The sequence below is a fragment of the Anolis sagrei genome, chromosome 3, assembly GCF_037176765.1.
Source record: "Anolis sagrei isolate rAnoSag1 chromosome 3, rAnoSag1.mat, whole genome shotgun sequence".
In the NCBI taxonomy this organism is placed as follows: Eukaryota; Metazoa; Chordata; class Lepidosauria; order Squamata; family Dactyloidae; genus Anolis; species Anolis sagrei.
This window is the reverse complement of record NC_090023.1, coordinates 255,458,948-255,481,239: the sequence shown is the minus strand read 5'-3', so window position 1 is coordinate 255,481,239 and position 22,292 is coordinate 255,458,948. Positions and strand designations below refer to the sequence as shown.

The 22,292-nt window shown below is 38.2% G+C and overlaps 1 protein-coding gene across 3 annotated transcripts in view; it reads right to left on the bottom strand.

Moving 5' to 3' along the window:
- NAALADL2 (N-acetylated alpha-linked acidic dipeptidase like 2) overlaps nucleotides 1–22,292 on the bottom strand; it is a 972,343-nt gene that overhangs the window by 244,023 nt on the left and 706,028 nt on the right. For 2 of the 3 annotated variants that reach the window (XM_067466051.1, XM_067466050.1), the window contains 2 exons: nucleotides 8,153–8,296; nucleotides 353–448 (listed from right to left, as the gene is read on the bottom strand). In XM_067466051.1, the coding sequence (XP_067322152.1) occupies nucleotides 353–448; nucleotides 8,153–8,296 (240 nt within the window). The remainder of the gene's footprint in view (nucleotides 1–352; nucleotides 449–8,152; nucleotides 8,297–22,292) is intronic. The other variant, XM_060767493.2, reaches the window with a different exon arrangement.

Genomic DNA, 22,292 nt, shown 5'->3' with positions numbered 1-22,292 from the left:
GGTGAACTCACAATGATCAATCACTGGAAAGAAATCATTTATTCCTTCTTTCCACACATCCTAAGAAGACAGTTCTAAAGTTTTCCCACGAAACACCTTGTATATATCAATCCCAAATTCCCATCACCTTCTACTGGTTAAACACTGTTCCCACAGTGGATTTTCTGCCATTTCAATTTCCCAGAAGACCAGATGATCTTATCTATAGTACACTCCTCATCCATCTTCCCCACCACCCACCCACCCCTTTCATGGCCAGAAGGAACGAAGCAGACAATTCCAGGCTGATATGACCATCCTGACATAAAACAATAAATTAAATGAAAATAAGGGAAAATAGAGATATACATACCCGGAAGTATTGATCCTTTTAAATATCCAATAACATTGGACATTGTCTTATATGTCGGAAGAGACTGAACATTCAAAGTGAGGATTTTTCTTTCTGCTGTTAGAAAAAGAAAATAAATCTATTTGAGATGTTGATAAATTGAACTAACAAATCCATTAAAAAGTCTTCATCAGGAAAGGATCCATTTATGTAAATAACAACTTCCAAAATTTGCCAATTTCTTTATAAATTCAATTGAAAAAATGTGTGTGTGTGTATCCTGTGTGACCATTCCCCAGATAATGCTGCTGGGGAAAATGGATGGAAAAAGGAAGAAAAGCCGACCAAGGGCAAGATGGATGGATGGTAACTTTGAAGTGACTGGCTTGACCTTGAAGGAGCTGGGGGTTGCCACAGCCAACAGTGAGACCTGATGTGGGCTGGTTCATGCAAATGAACGAATAAACAACAACAATTATCATTATATAACACACACCACATTACCTACACAGCTGTGCAATGCTTCCAATGTAAATATCTTTCCAACCTCACTTACTGGCAAGCAGCCACTGCGATCCATGGGCACTGATCTAGCTCACTTTCCTACTCCCTTTTATGTCAAGATATGAGTTATCTTGGCATAAAAGGTAGAAAAGAAACCCTTGTCATAAATCTCCTTTGTGCTGAAAGTCATTCCCAATGGATGCTTACCAGTAAATATGATCTGAAGGATTTTCGCAATCCCTATGTAGCTTCTAGTTTAGGGGTTATGTAGGGATCATGAAATATAGCAGTTACAAATATGTAATTGTAAATTACACTTTAGTAATGATCAATTGCTGTCCATGGTTAAAAATAAAATGGAGAGGTATACTCATCCAGACAGGAAATGTTTATTCCTTAGATTTTAAAATGCTGGCTTTGAATCCCTTTGCTATTCTCCTCTTGGTGCTGAAGAAATCCACCATGTATCTGGAAGCGGAACAGATCCTCCAAAATAGATCTCGCAAGGAAGTCCGGACTTTCTGCTTTCCTGACAGGCTCTTTAACCGTGATATGGTAGAGGGATTAAACACTAAAGATTTCATAGTGGGAATAGCTGAACAGGGGTGTAGCTGTTGTCGAATGTGCCAAAGGGATACTCTAAGGGAAGCACATTCTCTTCTTAATCTCAAAGCCAATTATCCCTCAAATTATCCCATTCTCCAATCATTTGATTTTTGGTATCATCTTACAAGCATTCAGGAAAGTTTAATGGGGGGCACATTGTTACATAGAAAGCAACCTGTCTCTCTGTCTTTGTTAAAAGGGCTTTCAAGTTCATGCTCTGAGCATTTGACTAATGAGTTTGCTTTAAAAATTAATTAAAAACGAATATCTTTTTTTCTTTTACCTCTCAGACCGGGAAAACAAATTGCCTCATTACAGACTGAAATGGGAGCAACAGCAAATACACCTTTCTTTCAGCAAACTGTTAATAGTGAGATTCACTGGGAGAAATGATACTCTAGTAAGAATGTAAATATTTTTAGTAGAAATTTTACCCGCATATAGATTTACTATTCAGAAACATTTGTGCTTTATATGAGTTGGGGCAAGATAGAAGTAACCAATCTAATACACTGAATTTGTTGGCCTGTGCATTAGGCCTGGGTAACAACGGAAAAATTTGTTTCTAAAATCGATTTGTATTTGGGGGTTTTTTTTGTTTCGATATTTAAAATAATTACAAAATTTTCCTTTTAAAAAGTTCGTTATTTACGAAATTTCGTAAATGGTAAAAAATTAACAAATCAATTTCCGAAACAATAACGAATCGATTCGTTAATGGCGGACGCGACCACGAAATACGCTAAAAAACCTCCAAAACCTTCTGAAGCTTCCCTCTCCCTCTGTTGTTGACTGTTGGTGTGATATTATAATTTTTTTTCACTAATTAAACCATAAAACTGGCCCAGACATGCGAAAATAATAACGAAACGACCTCAAAACAATAACGAAACGAATACAATATCGAAATACGAAGCATTTACAAAACGTTTTTGAAAATTCGTTTTTTTAATAATTGCTCCAGAATGGTTCGTTATCGTTTTGTAATTGAAAAAATTAATGAATTATTAACGAATTACGAATTAACGAAACGAAGCCGCCCAGCCCTACTGTGCATATATTTATTACAGAGATGCCTGCAGTTTTGGTGACATTGGTGGTAGTCCCACTTTTTTCTAACCAAAAAAAGTTTCTTTGTAGAAACTGTAGCATTTAACATTAATTTGTAAAGCTTCAAGTCCCTTGAAAATGAGCTGTTGCCTTTCCATATTGTATGTTGGAATTCTGGAAGATGGAACACAATATTTTCTTCAAGCTGCAATACTGCATCCAGATGGTGCCCAGAACCCCACTAGGCACAGATTAGTGACAGGGTTATTGTCATAAGAGACTGCACGTATGAGTAAGAAAAGAGGCGCAGAAGGAGAATGGTGGGGATTTATAATATTCACACAGGATTTTGTGTGATATGTTGGAGAGCATAGACTGTATCATAACATCATGTTCTTGAGTCTTTCTCTGTAGCTTTGGGCCACCTGTAGCTTTGGGCCACTTGCAGCATGCAGTGTCCTGATATCAAAAGAGTGTAAGTGTTCTTCCCTTAACTAACAAAAAGGGAGGTCCCATGCTTCCTTGAATGGGTATGTTCCATATTTTAATGAATAATGATGCACTCTTCTGTGGCAACTGACATCTTCTAGAATCAGACAATAAAATGAACAGACACATTGTACATTGATGTTCCCTAGTTTAAAGGCTTACTGTGCATAACAAAAGGCTCAGAGAGCTCTCAATGTACTATAGAGAAGAAGTAAAATTTAATTTGCCTTAAACAGTTCTGACAACAAATCTCCCTTTCCAACATTAGATGTCCGATCAAAGACTTTAAAGGTCTTGACAACTTTATCTCTTTCTCAGCTGTGCTCTGGAAAGTGACAGGGAGACTTTAGCTTAATGCAGCTTGAAATATTCTCTAAACTTTATCTAAGCCATAAAGCTACTTCACGACTAAAAGAACAGAAAAGGATTACTATTATCATTAATAGTTCTCTTTAGTTCCATCTTTCAGAGCCTTTTAACTTCAAAACTACAAGTCATTACACAGCTAATGTGTGTAACCTATGTACCCTACCACTGTTTTCCACAAGCCTGTGTAGTGGGTGGATAGTAACAAAATTCCATGGGAATAGTTGCATCGCTGTATGCCCTGTATGTTCAAAAACAGTCAAAATTGTTACAAACCATGTGGGTGTTTCAATGTGTCATACAGTTCTTACTTAGAAACAAAGTATAGTCATTCATGCTTATTTTCCTTCTGAACGTTATTGTGCAATGTGCAAATGCTGATCTTAGAAAAGGTTATTTTGTAAACTATTAATGCTCATCCAGACAAATTAAGAAAAAAACACACTGGTGCACATAGCGACAGCACTGTGGCTCCACTTCAGTTTCCATGACTGCATTCATATGATAGAATCCGTAGGATTCCAAAGGATAGAGCCATGGCAGCTAAAATGGGAGAATAGCACTAGTATAAAGGTTCACAGAACATTAGTGTATTTTCTGTCACAATGAAAATTCCAGCATATTAAGGTTGTATAAAATGCCCATGTCTTCCGGAGAATTTGTGGAGTGAAAATGGGATAGCGTTCCTGCAATGTTAATGGCTGTGTAGATGAGGGTATTTCAGCAGTTATTGCTTGTTATCTAGTTGTGTGACAAACAACAACTGCTAAAATCCCATCTTTTATACAACCATTACATTTTGTATCTGGCAATTTAATAGCAGAACCAGCAGCATTCCATAACCCAGTGACTCAGAGCAAGAAAACACGCGCTCAAATGAGAACGAACTCTTGAGTAGCTATCATGCCTCTTCGTTTAAAAAACAAACAAAATAAAAGGCACCTATAAACAAAACAATTTCATTGTCTTAAAAACTATGCAATTGCTTGAAACTAACACATGTGAGCTGGTCCATGAGGTCATGAAGAGTGGGAAGCAACTGAACAAATAACAACAATGTAAAATTTAATCTGTGTTTTTTCACCCTTAGCTAATATAACTGACCAGGGAGTCAGCAGTGTGAAGTGGTCTGAGTGCTAAACTTTGGGAAGCACCAATTCACCTTCCGTATTGTCCAGAATGCTGCAGCCAGGTTACTCACAAAAACGCCCATGAAATGGCATATAACACCAGTGCTGCGGCATTTACACTGGCTCCCAATTGAATATCGTGGTTTGTATAAGATGCTGGTCCTGACCTTCAAAACTTTATATGGCCAGGGTCCATTGTATCTTAGAGACCGTCTCTCCTTCTCCCATCATCGGAGGTCGCCACTACCATCCCAACACGATTTGCTCCTAAGGGAAGTGCACTTGGAAAGCACCAGATGCAGGGCCTTCTCTATTTCTGCCCCTGCCTTATGGAATTTCTTGCCTCCCTATTTGAGAGCCATGTGTGACTTAGGGCATTTTATCCTAGCACTTAAGACCTGGCTTTTTACTAGAGCATTTGACCCATGTTAATTTTAATATTTGTATGTATGTGTTTTATCCTGTATAATTTATGCAATGTAAATTGCCTAGAGCATCTCGGATGGAGGGTGATTAATAAGTAAGTAAAGATGATGATGATGATGATGATGATGATGATGATGATTCCTACTTGGGCATGGAAATCCATTAGACCATAGACTCCTAGAGTTGGAAGAGACCACAAGGGCCATCCAGTTCCACCTTCTGCTAGGCAGGAAACCACAATTGAAGTACCCATAGAATCACAGAACCAAATCGTCCTCTCTCAGCCTCGAGGAAATTGGAGCCCTTGGTGGTGCAATGGGTTAAACCCTTGTGCTGGCAGGACTGAAGACCGACAGGTCAGTGGTTTGAATCCAGGGAAAGAGCAAATGAGCTCCCTCTGTCAGCTCCAGCTCCCCATGGGGGACATGAGAGCATCCTTCCACAAGGATGGTACAACCTCAAAACACCCAGTCACCATGAGTTGGGAATTACTTGAAAGCACACAACAGAGGTATGAACTTGTCTTATTGCAAATCTAGCATTATATCTCATTCATAAAACCTGTTATTTATTTATTTATTTATTGCATTTTCAGCTCTTTCTTCAAAACAAATTTCTTTCTTTCTCTTATATAACTAGCTAGCTAAATAACTAATGTTATATCAGCATTTCAAATCTGTCAGTATATTGAGTTAAAAGTATAAGTTTATTTTGAAATATCTTGTTAGTATACAAAATAAAATTAATAGGCTTAACAACTTCTACATTGTTGGATACATAGAAACTTTTTTCATTACTGTTTCCTTTTACACCTTAGAAATTTATCTAATGAAGATTTCGAATCAAATCTGTCAAGAGTTTGTAATATGAGGGTTTTGAGAAACAGTTATAACTATATGGGGTTTTTATTTATTTATTTAAATGTGCTGTCTAAAAAAAGAAGGCTGTGTCGCAGGCCAACAAGTCAGGAAAATATTCCTCACCACATCATTAATATAGTGCAGTTATCTCTGCAAAATTAATCCTTGCTGAGCAGTGTATCAAACAGTCTATGGAGAAAATTAATTGAGAATCAATGGATGCAGACAGAATGCTGAATGTACTGTAAACTTTCTCATGCAGGTCCTTCTATGGCATAATTGATGAAAGAAAGGAAGATTCAGTCAGCGCAACATTGTTTTCTGTCTTCTTCTAATGTAAATGTTTGATCCCCTGGACACAGTTTGTTCGATCTAATGGAGTTTCCTGATAATGGTTGGATGATTTTAAAAGGTTTAACATCAGAACTGGTTATGATATGCACTATCAACCAATAGTAGGCTACCATGCAAAACAATACAGTTTACACTGAGTTTTAATCTGAACTTTGAACGAATAATCTGGGCAGGTTGGGTTGGATTAGCGGGGATATGAGTTTTAAAGGCTATTTTAATGTATTTACTAGGGCTGGGTAACAACAGAAAAATTTGTTTCTAAACTCGTTTCACTTTTAGAAGGTCCATTGCATTTCGTTTTTTAAAAGAATTCCGAATTTTTTCTTTAAAATTTTTCGTTATTTACGAAATTTCATAAATTTCGAATTGATTCGTTAATGGTGGACGCGATTGCGCAATATGCTAAAAAAACCTCCAAATGGGACAGGGGGAACTTCTGAAGCTTCCCTCTCCCTCTGTTGTTGACTGTTGGTGTGATAATTTATTTTTTTTATCACTGATAAAACAAACAACAACTATAAAACTTGCACCAGACATACGGAAATAATAATGAAACAATTTCGAAACGATTTCGAACCAATTACGAAACAATTACGAAATAAATTGAAAAATTCGTTTCGATTTTTAGTTGCTCCTGCATGGCTCAATATCGGATCGTAAGCTAATTTAAATATGAATCAATAACGAATTACGAAATTAACGAACAAAACCACCCAGCCCTAGTATTTACTCTTTCCACCCATCTGAACTGCAATGAAATCCAGGATGTTTTGGAGTTTCCAGAAAAATCCAGAATATCCCCCAATTTTGCCTGCAATGGTGCAAATCTGGATTAAATCCAGAAATCCAGGATATTTGCTGAAAGTTGAGCATCATAGAGACAGATTTTTGTTTTGTGATTTTGTGCATATGTCTTCTATTGCTGGTAAAATCAGGTACCCTTCACTTTTTATCTTTTTATAAGCACAACAATTCAGCCTCAAAACCCATGTTACACATATTTTGGACATGAAAGAATCCTAATAAGATCTTAGTAACAAAATATACTAATATGAGACCCCTGTATAAAGAAACCAAGATGGTTAGTAATACCTGACAAGAGCAGAATGCTCATGATGCTAAATTAATTTAAATTGGTTAATTATTTTGTTTGTTTGTTTGGAAAGATAGTGAGAAATACATAGCTGAAATTATGGGAAATAATGTTTCTCTGTAATATAATTCTTGGACCACACATTAAAAGAGGACTGCCTTTAACCAGAAATATGACTTCCCCTTTATTGTCAGAAAACAGTCTTCCTTTAGGTCAACACAGCTTCTTATGGCTTTGGGCTGAACACACATACGCATGCACACACACACACACACACATACACACACGAGAATCTCACTTTGATGCAGTAAGATACAAAACACAAATATTTATTTAGAGGTGAACATAGATAAACTGGCAGGAGAAGGAGGAATTGAGAAAAGAGATTGCTTTCTAATGCCTCCAGTATCTGAAATGCTTCCCTGATGTTCTGTGTTGTCCAACAAGTCCTAACAAACTGCATTGCAACTACAGATACCTCTCTTGGGTGACTTAGAGAGATTTTTCAGTCAATAGTGTGAATTAGACTTTAATGCCTTGCATTAAGAGATTTGGGCACTCGTGATATCTAACTTCCATCCATTGTATCATGACAGATGCAACAATGGATGGACTATGATTTGACAGTTCTGTATCTTTCTTTTTAAAAAAAAAAAAAAACCCTGCTATGTGATATACTTTTTAAAATTAAAATGGCTCTTCTCATCTGTGATACTCCACAGCTTTCGGCTCTCTCACTCACTAACCTCTTCAGACTGTAATTGCTACACTTTTGCCTCGCCTCTTCTTAAAGTGCTGCCAAAAGAATATACCAGCAATTGGTCCAAGCACCCCAATTACAGACAATTACTCAAAACGAATTCGGAGGGCTTAAAGATCATTCACTATTTAAAGAGGCTCGTTGTCTGGAGAAAAAGAGTGTATGAGAGGGGGAAGGTGTTACCTGAAGCAGGCAATTCCAAAGGCTGGCAAGCTTCATTTTCACCATCTTTCTCTGGGGAGGAAAGCAGCTTCCTGGCCAACATCACAGAAATAGGCTGGACTAATAGAGAAGTGAGGTTTGTTCGGTTCTGTTGATAGCTTCCATCTTGAAAGAAAATGGGGAGAGTGGGGTGAAGGGAAGAGCAATTCAGTCAGTGACAATTATAGAACCATTCCTTTCAGACCTCTGTCTTTGAACTATAGAGTTTTTGAAAATATGATTAAGATTCTGGCACAATAAATCCAAAGCTGCTGGAAGAAGTTGCTGAAATGATCTCAGCTGTCACATCCATTTTGTGCTTCATCCTCTTTGAATTAGAGGCCCATCATGATTGAAATCTAGGATACTCGGAGAACAAGACCATCTTTGTTCATGAGAGGATGCAACCAGAACATCTTGCTATTTATTTCAGCCTACTTCTATTTCTCCAGCCCAGAGATTTGTTTCTTCTTGTTCCTATTTCTCCAGCCAGGGGTCTTACGAAAGTTGTAATAATTGCAGTTTTATTCCATGTATATTACGTGGACATCTAAAGAAAGAACCTGTCAAAATGTCACTGATTTATTCACTAATTATATTGATAACCCACTTTTCTGCCAATGAGCTCAAGACATGTATATGGTGACCTCCTTTTCCACATTTTATGCCTCACACCAATTCTGAAGCTACAGAAGCTGAGAGAGAGATTGAGCACCATGGTTTCCAGAACTGAGCTCTCAATTACCAATCCAACATTTTATTAATACCACAACAGCAATGTTCTCCGTAATGAGTTTCATGTAAGCTTTAAAAGACATTGAGGCACTCACAAACAAGAATTTCATATTGACTTGGCTTCATCTTTATTGCATTCTGACCCAGCTTCAAGGTATTTTCTAAGAATGTCTGCTTCTTTCTGAAATCATCATCATGTGATGCTATTTTAAACTTTATCATTTGGCATATTGTTATAGGCCTAAATATCCTATCTGGATTATAAACTGGGTCAGCTCTGATTAGTATTTGGATAGAAGATTGCCAGGTGATGTAGGCTATATTTCAGAGGGAGAAACAGGCAAAACATCTCGGAGTATTCCTTACCCAAGAAAACTATGGATTTTAGGAAATCACTTTAAATCAACAAATTGCTTAAAGGCATACACATACATAAATGTTGTTTAGCTATTTGTAAAAATATTATAAACCACCTTGAATTTCAGAGTGGGAAAAGAGCTGGTTATGAATGCAATCCTCATTCTCACCCTATGGGTTCATCTCCACTTGCTATTTATGGTGCAGGGATGCCAGATCAATTCTATGGTCATTCCATGACAGATGTGATCCAGATAATGTAACCTTGACCAATGCTTCCTGAAGTCACTGGATACTCCAGAGCTTTCCCAAAGCTCTGGAATATTTAGGTACTTTGGGCCCATGTACCTGTCCGAAAGTATCTCCTTCTACGTCCCATCTAGGAGTTTAAGATCTTCTGGAGAAGCCCTGCTCTCGGCCCTGCCCGTCACAAACATGGTTGGCAGGGATGAGTGACAGGGCCTTCTTGGCGGTGACCCCTCGCTTGTGGAATTCACTCCCCAGGGAAATTAGGTCATCTTCATCCCCCCTCTCCTTTAGAAAGAAATTAAAAACATGGATGTGGGACGAGGCCTTTGGGTAATCTTGCAGACTTGACAATGATAATAACAACAATTGCTATGGAAATGGATTATGGACAAGCTTAATGGAGACTATAATTACAGAACTCGACGGGACGACAGCCACTAGACTGGTTCCCGTTTTAAATTGTAATAATTTAATGTTTTAACTATTTATAATTATTGATTTATTATATTTTATGTGTAGGCATCAAATATGTGCCAGCTGGAAGCCACCCTGAGTCCCCCCTAGGGGGTTGAGAAAGGCGGGGTACAAATACCCGAAATAAATAAATAAATAAATAAATAATCAACTGTGATGCTTCCCAGGATAGAGGGGGTGGCATCTTTATCTCCATCTTCTCCTCCCTATCTCTTCTCCATCTCCACAGCAGGCTGGATATCATCATTCCAAGGTCAAGTAATGTCTACCACCATTTTGGTGCCTGGTGAGCACTGCTAACATAAGTTAGAGGGGGGCAAGGTATAGGGGACAAGGTATGGGGGAGGGAGAGAGGTGAGCAGAGCTGACCCAGTATTGACACCACTCACTACCATGCAGCCATTGGGCTAATTTGGGGGTAGACTGGTGATGCTGATTCAGAGTAATTCTCTCCAGATCACCATTGGGGTTGCTACCCTGTCAAGATATTTTCCATATTTTTTCGATATTTTTTCAGTTGTTAGCTGGAATGTGAGTCATTTGATGGTGATAATAAATATTCCATTTAAGAAAGCCAATGAGAGAATACAAAGCAGTGATTCCAGTTGGGCTAGTTAGTCTGCCACCAAATATTTTCAATAAACTTTGCTTTCCCCATCAATTGAAATAACAAACTTATTATACTGCTAAATTCTTCTGTGAGAAATTCATTTTGTCAGTGATGAATAAAGTCAAACAAACATATTTCAACCAGAATGAAAATAGATATAACTCTTCAATGATTTATTTTCAAATCATCTTTTAAATCCTCCCCAATATGACCACAAACAGCATTTTAATGATCTTGCAACCTTCTTTTTTCTTTTCTTTAGAAAAGGAAAAGTTTGGCTTCAATAGTGAATTGTAATTGTACGTACCACTTCTTTGACTTAGAACTCCATTGCTAATAGAATTGTATTAGTTTTGAAATAACTGAACTGGGCACTTCCGGTGAGGGCAAGATGGAGGCAGCAGCGGCTATCTGAGGCTCCCCAACCCAGAGACCGCTACCCTTCCTACAAAGGGTCTGGAGACTGTAATTTCTCCCCAATTCCGACAGATAAGGTCGGGTTGGAGAAGTTCCGAAGGTGGGCCAAAGTGGGAAGGTGGGGGTCCGTCGGGAGCCCCGCCAACCCACCAGCCCCCTGTCGACGAGATCCAAGGAGGAGGACGCCGACCATAAGGAACGGCAGCAGGCCTACCGCCCTCATGAACTCAAGAAAGAAGATAACAACAAATATCTAACAAGAAGGATAAGAGAAGCAGGGAACAAGAGACGAAAGAGAAAGAGACCTACCAAACAATATTCAAACAAGCAAGTAAACTACTGAATAAGAAAAGAGGCTAGCAAAACAGGTCCAGCGAGAAATATCTGGAAAAAAAAAACAAGATAACATTAAAGCAATAAGTGTACTTACCACTAAGAGTTGAACCTTGACGAGACGAAGAGGGACGCGGAGAGGTGGAGGACGAGAGAGAGAGGGTGAGAGAGAGAGCGAGGGGAGAACGCCGAGGAAGGAGTGATTGAGGGTGACGGTGAGTGGCTGAGTGGAAGAGACCGACCCGAAGGAGAGACGAGAGGGAGGAGTGGGAGTGCGAAGGAGCGGAGAAGAGAGGACGGGAGGACGAAGAATGAGAAGAAGCAGAGGTGACAAAGACAAAGAACAAAAGTATTGGTAAAGCACAAGGAAAAGGACAGTGCGAGACGGCAAGAGGGAGGAGGAGAAGGAGAAGGATAGGACGGAGCCGAAAAGGGGGAAGCAGCCGTAAAGCGGAGCAAAGCACAGCAAAGCCGCAAACAACACAAACAAACCGCCAAACCCCACTCCAGTACGCAGAGCGAGACTACAAGGAAGAAGCCTCCAACTATAGAATAGAGCAAGACCAAGGTAAAGTGACTTGTTTAAATTCCCCCAAGACTGGAGAGAGACTTGATAATTAAAGAGTAAAATAAGGAAATAATTTAGGAAATAATTTAGGAGCCAACTCAGCCACTCCCAGACGTTCCAATCCCGAGCAGAAATATCCCCACCCTCACTTTCAAACCAATATTTACAATATTACTTAATATTTAATATTATTTAATATAATATAATATAATATAACACAATACTTATGCGATAATATTTATTGGTGTGGAACTTTTTTGAAGCATCCAGAATTTAAAATAAATAATTGTAAAGCCCTAGTATATTAAGAACCCCTTTGTGTAACACATATTGTACCTAATCATTGACTCCCCAATCTATTGGAACCCGACTCTGTTAATACGTATCTTTGCACAATTGAATATTTGCACAACATAACGGTGCTATCAGTACTTTTGCACAACCATTTATAACCTTGTGAAATATGTAAAATATGTATTATATGTGCTATAGATGTTGAATCATATGTGAATCAATAGTAACATTGAACCTAAGGACCAGTAGCCACCAAACTACAAGATCCCCTACCAACTATAGGACCTCTGACCAGGAAGAACACATATTAAAGACTACTGGAACCTATGCCAAGCAACACAACTCTGCTAAACGCAGATCTAAATCATACATAAAGCCAGAACTGTTCTCCAATATTGAAGACGCCGAAGACAGCAAGACGGTGTGCGGCCCGGCATCTTCCCACCTCCCCTCTCTTCTTTCCTTCCCTTCCTTTTTTTTTTTTTTTTTTTTTTCCTCTCTTTTCCTCTCTTTTCCTCTTTCCTTTCTTTGCCTCTTCCTTTCTCCCCCCCTCCTTCCTCCCCTCTCCCTCTTCTTTCTCCCCCCTTTACTCTCCCCTTTCTTCTTTCTTTCCCTTCCCCCCCCTTTTTTTTTTTTTTTTTTTTTTTCTCCTCTTTCCTTTCTTTGCCTCTTCCTTTCTCCCCCCCTCCTTCCTCCCCCCTCCCTCTCCTCTCTCCCCCCTTTACTCTCCCCTTTCTTCTTTCTCTCCCTTCCCCCCCCTTTTTTTTTTTTTTTTTTTTTTAGAGGGGAGGAGGAGAGAGGAGAGAAGGAACGGGAAAATGGAAAAAACAAACCCAACAAAAATACTTAAGGGAATAGCAATGAGAAGAAACTCCCTCCAGGGGGAGCTCCCATTTAAAGAACCAAAGGAGCCCGGCAGGGGAGACACCACAATCAAGGAACCAAAAGAACCTACAGCAAAGGATATAATGGCGGAACTCACCAAGATACAGGCAACACAAGAAAAAATGCAAGAAGCCCAGGAGAAAATACAAAAGTCCCAAGAAAAGCTAGGGAAACTAGAAAGTAACCTACAAAAAATGATAAAAGAAGAGATGGTAAAAGTGAGAGAGGAAATCAAAGAAGAAATTGCAAGTATCAAAACAGATATGAATACTATGCAAAATGAAGTCAAAGAGCTAAAAAGAGATAAAGAAACCCAAAAAAAAGTTATAGCGAAAACAAACAAGAGGATGGACCAGATAGAAGAATTAACCACCAAAATGAAAAAGATGCAAGAGACAGTAGAAATGAGGGAAACGGAATTCAAAATCAGGATCAGAAACATAGAAGAAAGAGACCAGGAGAACATCAGAAACATAGCCACGGAAATAACATCTAAAGTACTGGGAATATCTGGGGACGAAATGGATAAAAACATAGACCGAGTATACAGAGTACAGACAATTTATGCCAAAAAGAACGGCACCCCAAGAGACACGGTAATACACCTGGCTAGAAAACACATAAGAGACCAAATACTAACTAGAAATGCCAAAGAACCGACAATCTATAGAGGAAGAAGAGTAACCATACTTAAAGAGGTACCACCATTTGTAATGAGCAAAAGAAAGCCATATTACTTCTTAACGGATGAACTGAAGAAACAACAAATTAAGTTCCGCTGGGAAAAATATGAAGGCATTATGGTCTCGTACGGAGAAGAAAAGCATTGGCTAACAACGGTAGACAAAGCGAAGTATTTCTATAGTAAAATCAGGAAAAAAGACCAGGAACAGGAACAGGGTAACAGACAACAAGGAAAAGGAACAAGTACTAATGAAACCAGCGAATCAGAGGAGGAAGAAATTGTGCCGATGGAACTGCCTAATGAAAGAGGAAAGGGGGAGAAAAGAGCTAGGCTCACATCCCCAGAAGACTACAAAAAACAAGCACCCCAAAACAAAATGTCAAAGGACTTAATTAATTTTATACCCAATGATGAAAATAAAGATTGTAACGAATAACGTGAATGGGCTTAACAGCCCAAATAAAAAGAAATTAATATGCAACCAACTTAAAAGCCTGGGATGTGATTTAATTGCTTTGCAAGAGACCCATATAATGCAAAAACACTCTGCACACCTAGTAAACAAACAACTTGGGAACCTATACTACTCATGCGCCCCCAAAAAGAAGAAAGGAGTGGCCATGTATATTAAAGACCACCTGAACCCCGAATTAGCTTTTAAAGACGACGAAGGCAGAATAATTGCCGCTAAAATCCAAGTAGAAAATAATAACATCCTTATATGCAACATTTACGCTCCGAACGGAGCAAAATCTACATTTATCAGGAACTTAAAGAAGAAAATTGCAGAACATACCTATGATAACCTAATAATAATAGGGGATTTCAACGGAGTTGTAGATAGTAAAATAGACAAATCCAGGAAAAAAACAAGAGGGGGGGACCCAAGAGGGGGAAGGCTCCCACTCAACTTTTTAGATTTACAACAACAATTTCAACTAAAAGACATATGGAGACTGAGAAACCCAGAATATAGGGATTACACGTTCTATTCCAATAGACACAACACGTGGTCCAGAATAGACATGTGTTGGGCGACAAATGGCCTAGCAGTCCAAACCACCAAAGCGGAAATTCTACCAAGGTCACACACAGACCACTGCCCATTAAGGATTGACATACAATTAGGTCAACAGCAGAGGCGATGGAGGCTAGATAACTCATTAATAAGATCAGAAGAAGACATAAAGCTCAATAAAACAATATTACAAGAATTCCTTAGTAATAATCTAGACAAGGGCACAAAACTAGAAACGGTCTGGGAAGCAAGCAAAGCTTACATGAGAGGCCATTTTATACAGCAGAGAGTCATAAAAAATAAGAAAAGGAAAGAGAAAATAACAAAATTGGCTAAAAAGTTGAAAGAAAGAGAGGATGAGCTTAAAAAGAGACCAGGAAACAAAAAAATAAAACTAGAAATAGAGATAATAAAAAAAGAGATCGAATCAGTGCAAACAGAGCAAATAGCCAAAAACATAAATTATCTTAAGGCACAACACTTCGCCCAAGCGAATAAGCCAGGGAAATATCTAGCGAAAAAACTCGCCAAGAGGAAACAACAAAGATACATAACCCAAATTAAACAAGGAGACAAAAACTATACAAAAGCGAAGGAAATTGGGGAACAATTTAAGAAATTCTATCAAGAACTCTACAAAAAGGACACGGTGTCGAAAGAAGAGATAACCACCTTCCTCTCCAAACAAAGGATTGCTAAGATCTCTGACATGGAGAGAGAACACATGAACAAACCAACCAACGAGGAAGAAATAACCAGAATTATAAGCAAACTGGCAGTGAACAAGACTCCCGGCCCGGACGGGCTCACAGCCCTATATTACAAGACCTTTAAAGAAGAACTAGCAACCCAGCTAAAAGAAATAATAAACAACATCATGCAGGGAGGCGACATGCCAGAGACGTGGAACGAAGCAAATATCACCCTCATACACAAAGAAGACACCGAACCTACTAATGTAAAAAACTACCGACCAATTTCACTCTTGAACCAAGACTACAAGATATTCACCAGCCTACTCGCGGAGAGATTCAAAAAACTACTACAAGGAAGAATTAAAGAAGACCAACGAGGCTTCCTGCCAAATCGACAAATGAGAGATAACATCAGGACAGTTATAAACATCATCGAATTTTATGAAAAAAACCCTCAAAAAAACACAGGCCTTTTATTTTTAGATGCAGAAAAGGCCTTTGATCGCACCAACTGGGACTTCATGAAAGCAGTTTTGGTAGAAATGGACATAGGATATTCTACCCAAAATGCCATAAGAGCCATCTACACAAACCAATCAGCAACGGTAATAGTCAATGGACTACAGTCGGACAAAATTAAGATCCAGAGAGGAGTTAGACAGGGCTGTCCCCTATCCCCACTCCTGTTCATACTGGTCCTAGAAATCCTATTAGAAGACCTTAGGGATGACAAGGACCTCATAGGCCTGAAGATCAGAACGGAGGAATTCAAAATTCTAGCTTTTGCCGACGATCTGCTTTGTGTAATCGATGACCCAGAAAGAAATACCACCAGGTGGATAGACAAAATAGAAAAATTTGGCAGATTGGCAGGACTGAAAATCAATAAAAACAAAACGAAAATGTTAACAAAAAATGTAAATAAAGAAGGAAAAGAAAGAATCCTCCAAAGTACAGGCATAGAAGTAGTCAGGAAAACAAAATACCTAGGTATTGTAATCTCTACATCCAACAGAAACTTGTTTAAAGAAAACTACGAAAAACTCTGGGGCGAGATTAGGAAGAAGCTTAAAAACTGGAAGTACCTGAACCTGTCACTACTAGGGAAAATAGCAGCGATTAAAATGAGTGTGCTGCCTAAGTTAATTTTTTTATTTCAAATGATTCCAGTTATCAAAACAGACCTAACTTTTAAAAAATGGAATAGAGACATCCTAAATTTTATCTGGGACGGTAAAAAACATAGGATAAACTTCAGAAACCTTTCAGATGCAAAGCAAAGAGGAGGACTGGCACTCCCAGACTTCCAGACGTACCATGAAGCGGCCGCCCTAACGTGGACTAAAATGTGGACCACATTAGAACACAAAAAAATTCTAACCCTGGAAGGGCACGACCTCAGGAGGGGATGGCACGCATACCTATGGTATGAAAAGGCGACTATAGAAAAGAACTTCTCAAACCATTATATAAGATCTATATTACTGAAAACATGGAACAAATATAAACAATACTTTTATCAAAAAACACCAACATGGATTTCACCAACAGAAGCATTTCATAGGAGGGAAATCCCTAGAAGTAGGTGGCTCACCTATAAACAATTGCTTATAAAGAAAAATGGTGAATGGCAATTGAGGCCCCTGGAAGAGTTAAGAAAAGAGGACAAAGAAATGAGCTGGCTCCATCACTTACAAATTAAACAACAATTCAAAATTGATTTAATGCTAGGCTTCAATGAAACAAATACATGTTGGGACATCGTTATGAAGAAAGACCAAAAATCCATCAAAATTCTATACCAGAAGCTATTAGAGTGGAAGAATGAAAAAGAACTAATTAAAGACAACATGACCAAGTGGGCCAGAGACATCGACCACACAATACTATTCAATGAGTGGGAACAAGTCTGGAACAACAAGTTAAAGCTTATAAAGAATACCAACATAATCGAAAATTGGTACAAGGTGTTTTATAGATGGCACCTAACACCAATGCAATTAGCTAAATTTAACAAAAAAAACAAAGGAGCTTGCTGGAAATGCAAAAAGGAAAATGGAAACTACTACCATCAATTCTGGCAATGCAAAGAAGTTAAAAAATACTGGGAAACAGTTCATAAGCATGTCCAAAACATCCTGCATACCAAATTTGACATGAAACCCGAACTCTACTTATTAAATATATCAAACATAAATCTGAACACAAACCAAGAAAGAATGTTCCTTCACTTATCCGCAGCAGCGAGAATCCTAATTGCAAGAAAATGGAAAGATAAGGAGGTACCAAGTAAAGAAGAGTGGTTTGAAAAAACGATGGAAATCAAGAACCTAGACAAATTATCACAAGTCTCAGGAAAAGAGGACCGAAGCAAACAAATAAATTGGAAAGATTTAGAAGACTACTTCAAGAAACAACTAAAATTAGATATATAACAAACATAAAACGACACATGCTAATAAATACTGGAATACAGAAGAAGAAAAAACTTTTGAATAATGAAGATATTTCCCTGCGGATCGAATGGAAGTCAACGACCGATTGACACTACCTTGTCTGTTTCCCACCCCATACCCAGACCCCCCTCTTCTTACCCATCCCGCCCCCCCCTCCCCTCTTCCCTAACACTACCCCCCCAGCACCCCCCTTATTTCCCTTCTGTCGGTGTTCCTCTTTTCTTCCCACCCTTTCCTATCCAATTATTGTTCCCACACTTTCAATGTATAAAGAGAAAATCTATAAAAACTTAATAAAAAAAAAAAAAAAGAAATAACTGAACTGAACGGTTCATTAATTTTTCACCTTAAGCATAATGGAAATTTGACAGTGTTATGTTGTGAATAGACACTGCAAGGAAGACGATGTTGCATTCTAGGAAATTATAAATTACAACACAAAATAAAAAAAATGTATGCTTGGTTGAATAAAAGTTTGCTTCTGTCACCTAGACTACATGACAAGCTTACTCTACAATTTAACAGAAACCATTTTTCATTTTTCATTTTTCATTTATTTCAAGGATAGGCAAATCATGGCACATTTAGCTTTCAAAGGCTCTTGGTATGGTCCCCATCCTAAAGAGAAACCCTGATGCAACTACCATTAAACGGCGCATTCCTAAAAATGACCATACAGAATTGTGGGAAGTACTGAGATGATAAAACATAAGTGTATAGAACTTAAATGTATGAAAACAAAAAAAATCAGGCTGTCAAGCACTTGTCTAACTAGGGTTGGATGTGGGAAAATGTCAATGGCTATTAATCTGTTTCCAGGCACTATTAAGGACCTCATTAAGTGAAACGTGAGGCAAGTGAAAAGTGAGGAAAAGAAGAGGAAAGCAGAGGGAACCATCCTCCTTTGTTTCCTACTATCTTTCCCTGTCTTCTGGGATGGCCTCCCATCCTACATGGTTTCCCATGTTTCCTTTTCTTCCTGTTCTTCCATGAACCAAACCATCAAAACCATTCTGGGGAGTCCCGGTGGATGTTGCCCTGCATCATGTGGTGGGCTCTGTGGGACTCCATTTTGGTAATGTGGAGGAATGAGAAGACTGCATCTGATAAGGTCCTAAAAGTCTAGTAATGATCTATAAAATCCTACATGGCTTTGATCCAGAATGCCTGAAAGTCTGTATCTTCTGTTACTTGAGTTTTATGATGCTAAAAGAAAATGGCTTTCTCTCTGTTCCTGTTAATGATATTCTTCTTGATGGATGCTTGTAGGCTATGGAAATCTCTCCAAAGGAAGGCTCAGTTCACCAATTCTCTGCTTTCTTTTCACCAGGAGACAAAGACCTCCTATCTGAGTATCTTTTCCGTCTTTAACTTCTTGGGGTCTAAAGGTGTGCCATGAGCATTGTTTATAATGTGTAGTAAGCATTTTATGTACAACCATTTTAAATATTTTAACTGAATAGCTTATTTAATTTTTTTGCCATTTTGTTTAAATCTATACTATAAGCCCCCTTGGGTCCCATTTTGAGAGAAATGTGGATATAAGTAAATAAATAAATATGGGGAAAATGTACCCAGGCTGTATCTGCTTTGCCTACTTTAGCTTGGTTTCATTGGAGATATGTTACATCAGCTAATTGAAGCTACTGTTTCACATGACCTCTATTATATTCCATAGCCTTCAAATCCAGAAAAAGCGAAGATAAGGGTGAAGGAGGGGGGCAATGATTTGCAAAGATCAGAAGGAAAGGTTAACTGGCAAGTACAATGTGGTCCAGGCTGCAGTAGTCCTAAAGGATTTGGGGGAGCCACTGATCTTTCAAGAAAGTACAAGGAACAGAGTTGATGGATAGAAAACAGGGAGCTATTTCAACCTGGCAAAAGCAGAGTATGAAGAGAACAGCTGGGTTTGCATGGAATACAGAGTAAAGTGAAATAGGTAGGGAATGACAGATAGGCAGAATGTTTGAGTTTGATTTTCTCTTTCTGCTTTTGTTAATGCAAGGTGCCTACGAATAGAAGACTGGCAACTGGGCAATTTGTTGATCGCTTGGTACTTTAGGAGATAATGTCTTAATTTAGTTTTGTAAACAATCCCACACATGTTGAAAGAAAGAATATTTTGCCACCATTCTAAGGACACTCTCAAAACTGCTTTCCTAAGCAGCTAAAACATACTCTTCAGTCTGTTATAAAAGCACAAAGATTTTCCCCAGGGTGAATTGGTCCAATGTATAGTTTTCAAATGTTTAAGGATCAAGAGTGCATTTAAGAAGCATGTATTGATTTGAGGCTTGGCGAAGTGAAGTGGGCACCTTTCCTGGGGTGTTATGTGCTTTTACGGCAAGCATAACATTTAGTACTCAGTAGGAATACAAGTTATCCAAAAGATTTTGTTTTCTTTTAAAACTCACTTTGGTTTCTTTTAAGCATTGGATTCATTCCTCATGGTGTTCTTTTGAATTTCTCTCCCTTTATCCACACAGATCTATTGTAGTGCATTATGGAAGAGATCAAGTTATGAACAAGAGGCTTTGCAATTCTTTTGATAGTGTTAACCATGACACTCTTTTTCATTCTTATATCTCTCAACTTTAACATATGTATGGGAGATGTAAATAATGTTCACCCCTTTTCACGTTATCTGTGAAAAATGGTATGTTGGCACACCGAAATAGACCATTAAGAAAATAGTGACCTTTCTGAATTTTGAAATATTTATGTGAAAATTCATAAACACACAAACAACATTTTGAACAAAAAAGGTTTTGCATATAAAACAATGTATTTTGTGAAAAGTGTTGTGTGGTATTGAACTATTTTTTTTTGTGAAAAAAGACATTGGTTTTTGTGAAAATTACTTTTCCAGAAGCATTTTTTGAAATGCAAGTAGGTGTTAAAAAACTAAGGGGGGGGGGGGCTATATTCTAACCCAATGAGAAGAAAAGTCTCAAAATAATTTCATAATTGCCTTTCTTGCCCATTCCATGGTCAATACCTAACTCAAATTGAATATTAATTGTGATGGAACAAGATCTTCATGGAATCTGAAGGTAACAAGTTACCTTAGGTGCATAATATACACCTTGTTCTTATGTGCTTTCACGTCATTTCCAACTTATGACAACCCAAAAGAATCATGGAGTTTTCTTGTCAAAATTTGTTCAGAGAAGATTTTTCCTTTTCCTTCCTCTGAAGCTGAAAGAGTGTGACTTTCCATGACTGAGTGGGGATTTGAACTCTGGTCTCCTAGACTACTAGTCCAGCACTCAAACTACTACACCACTTGCCTTGTTGTTGTTCACTCCATTGCCATAACAATGGGAATCAACATAGCTAACAACATAGCTAAAATGATAAATATAAAAAACTCGATAAATCTGGTAATATTATAAATATAAAGTTATCTAAAACCTATTAAACAATAAATTCAGTAATGCATTAAAATTAAATCTTAAGATATTTAATAATAATAATAATTTGTGAAAAGTGTTGTGTGGTATTGTGGTATTGGGTGTCGCCTTGTTGTTGGCGGGGGGCTTAACTACTTTAATGATGTTGAGAGCTGTGCTGGCAGTAGTGTAAACTAGCAGCAGGTTCAACCAAGTCAGAGTGGTCTCAACTGAGAAGTAGAACAAAATGCACCCAAACCATTTAAATATGGTGCTTCTCCTGGGCACCTGTCGACAAGTGGGCTACAGGAACCAGGACCCATTGCTGAGCAACCAACCGCAGAAGGCCACCTTACTGGGATTTGCATGCATTATTCGCTGATACATCACACAGTCCTAGACACTTAGGAAGTGTCCGACTTGTGATCCAATTCAACAGCCAGCAGAGTATCTGCTGTGGACTCATCTTGTTGTGTGCCAGAGTCTTTGCAGTGCGATCTTTAAATTCTCATATCGTATCAGCTTTTCCAGTTGTTTCTCTTCAATCCTGCTGTCACCTGGGATGGCAACAACAACAATCCTTACTTTGTTTTTTAACATGGTCGTGAGGTCAGGAGTATTGTGCTCCAGAACTCTGTCAGTCTGATTTCGCAAGTCCTATTATTATTATTATTATTATTATTATTATTAGCCATCCCCTGTCACACATTGTTGTGGCCCAGTCTGTGTATATATGTTTTGTGTGTGTATACATGTGTGTTTGCATATATATGTGTGGTTTTGCACATGCATTGTAATGTTTTTTTAGCTTTTCTGTTGTGTTTTTCAGTGTTTTTATGAGTGATGGTCATTCGTTGGCCTGATATGTGCATTGTGTCCAAATTTGGTGTCGATTCGTCCAGTGGTTTTTGAGTTATGCTAATCCCACAAACGAACATTACATTTTTATTTATA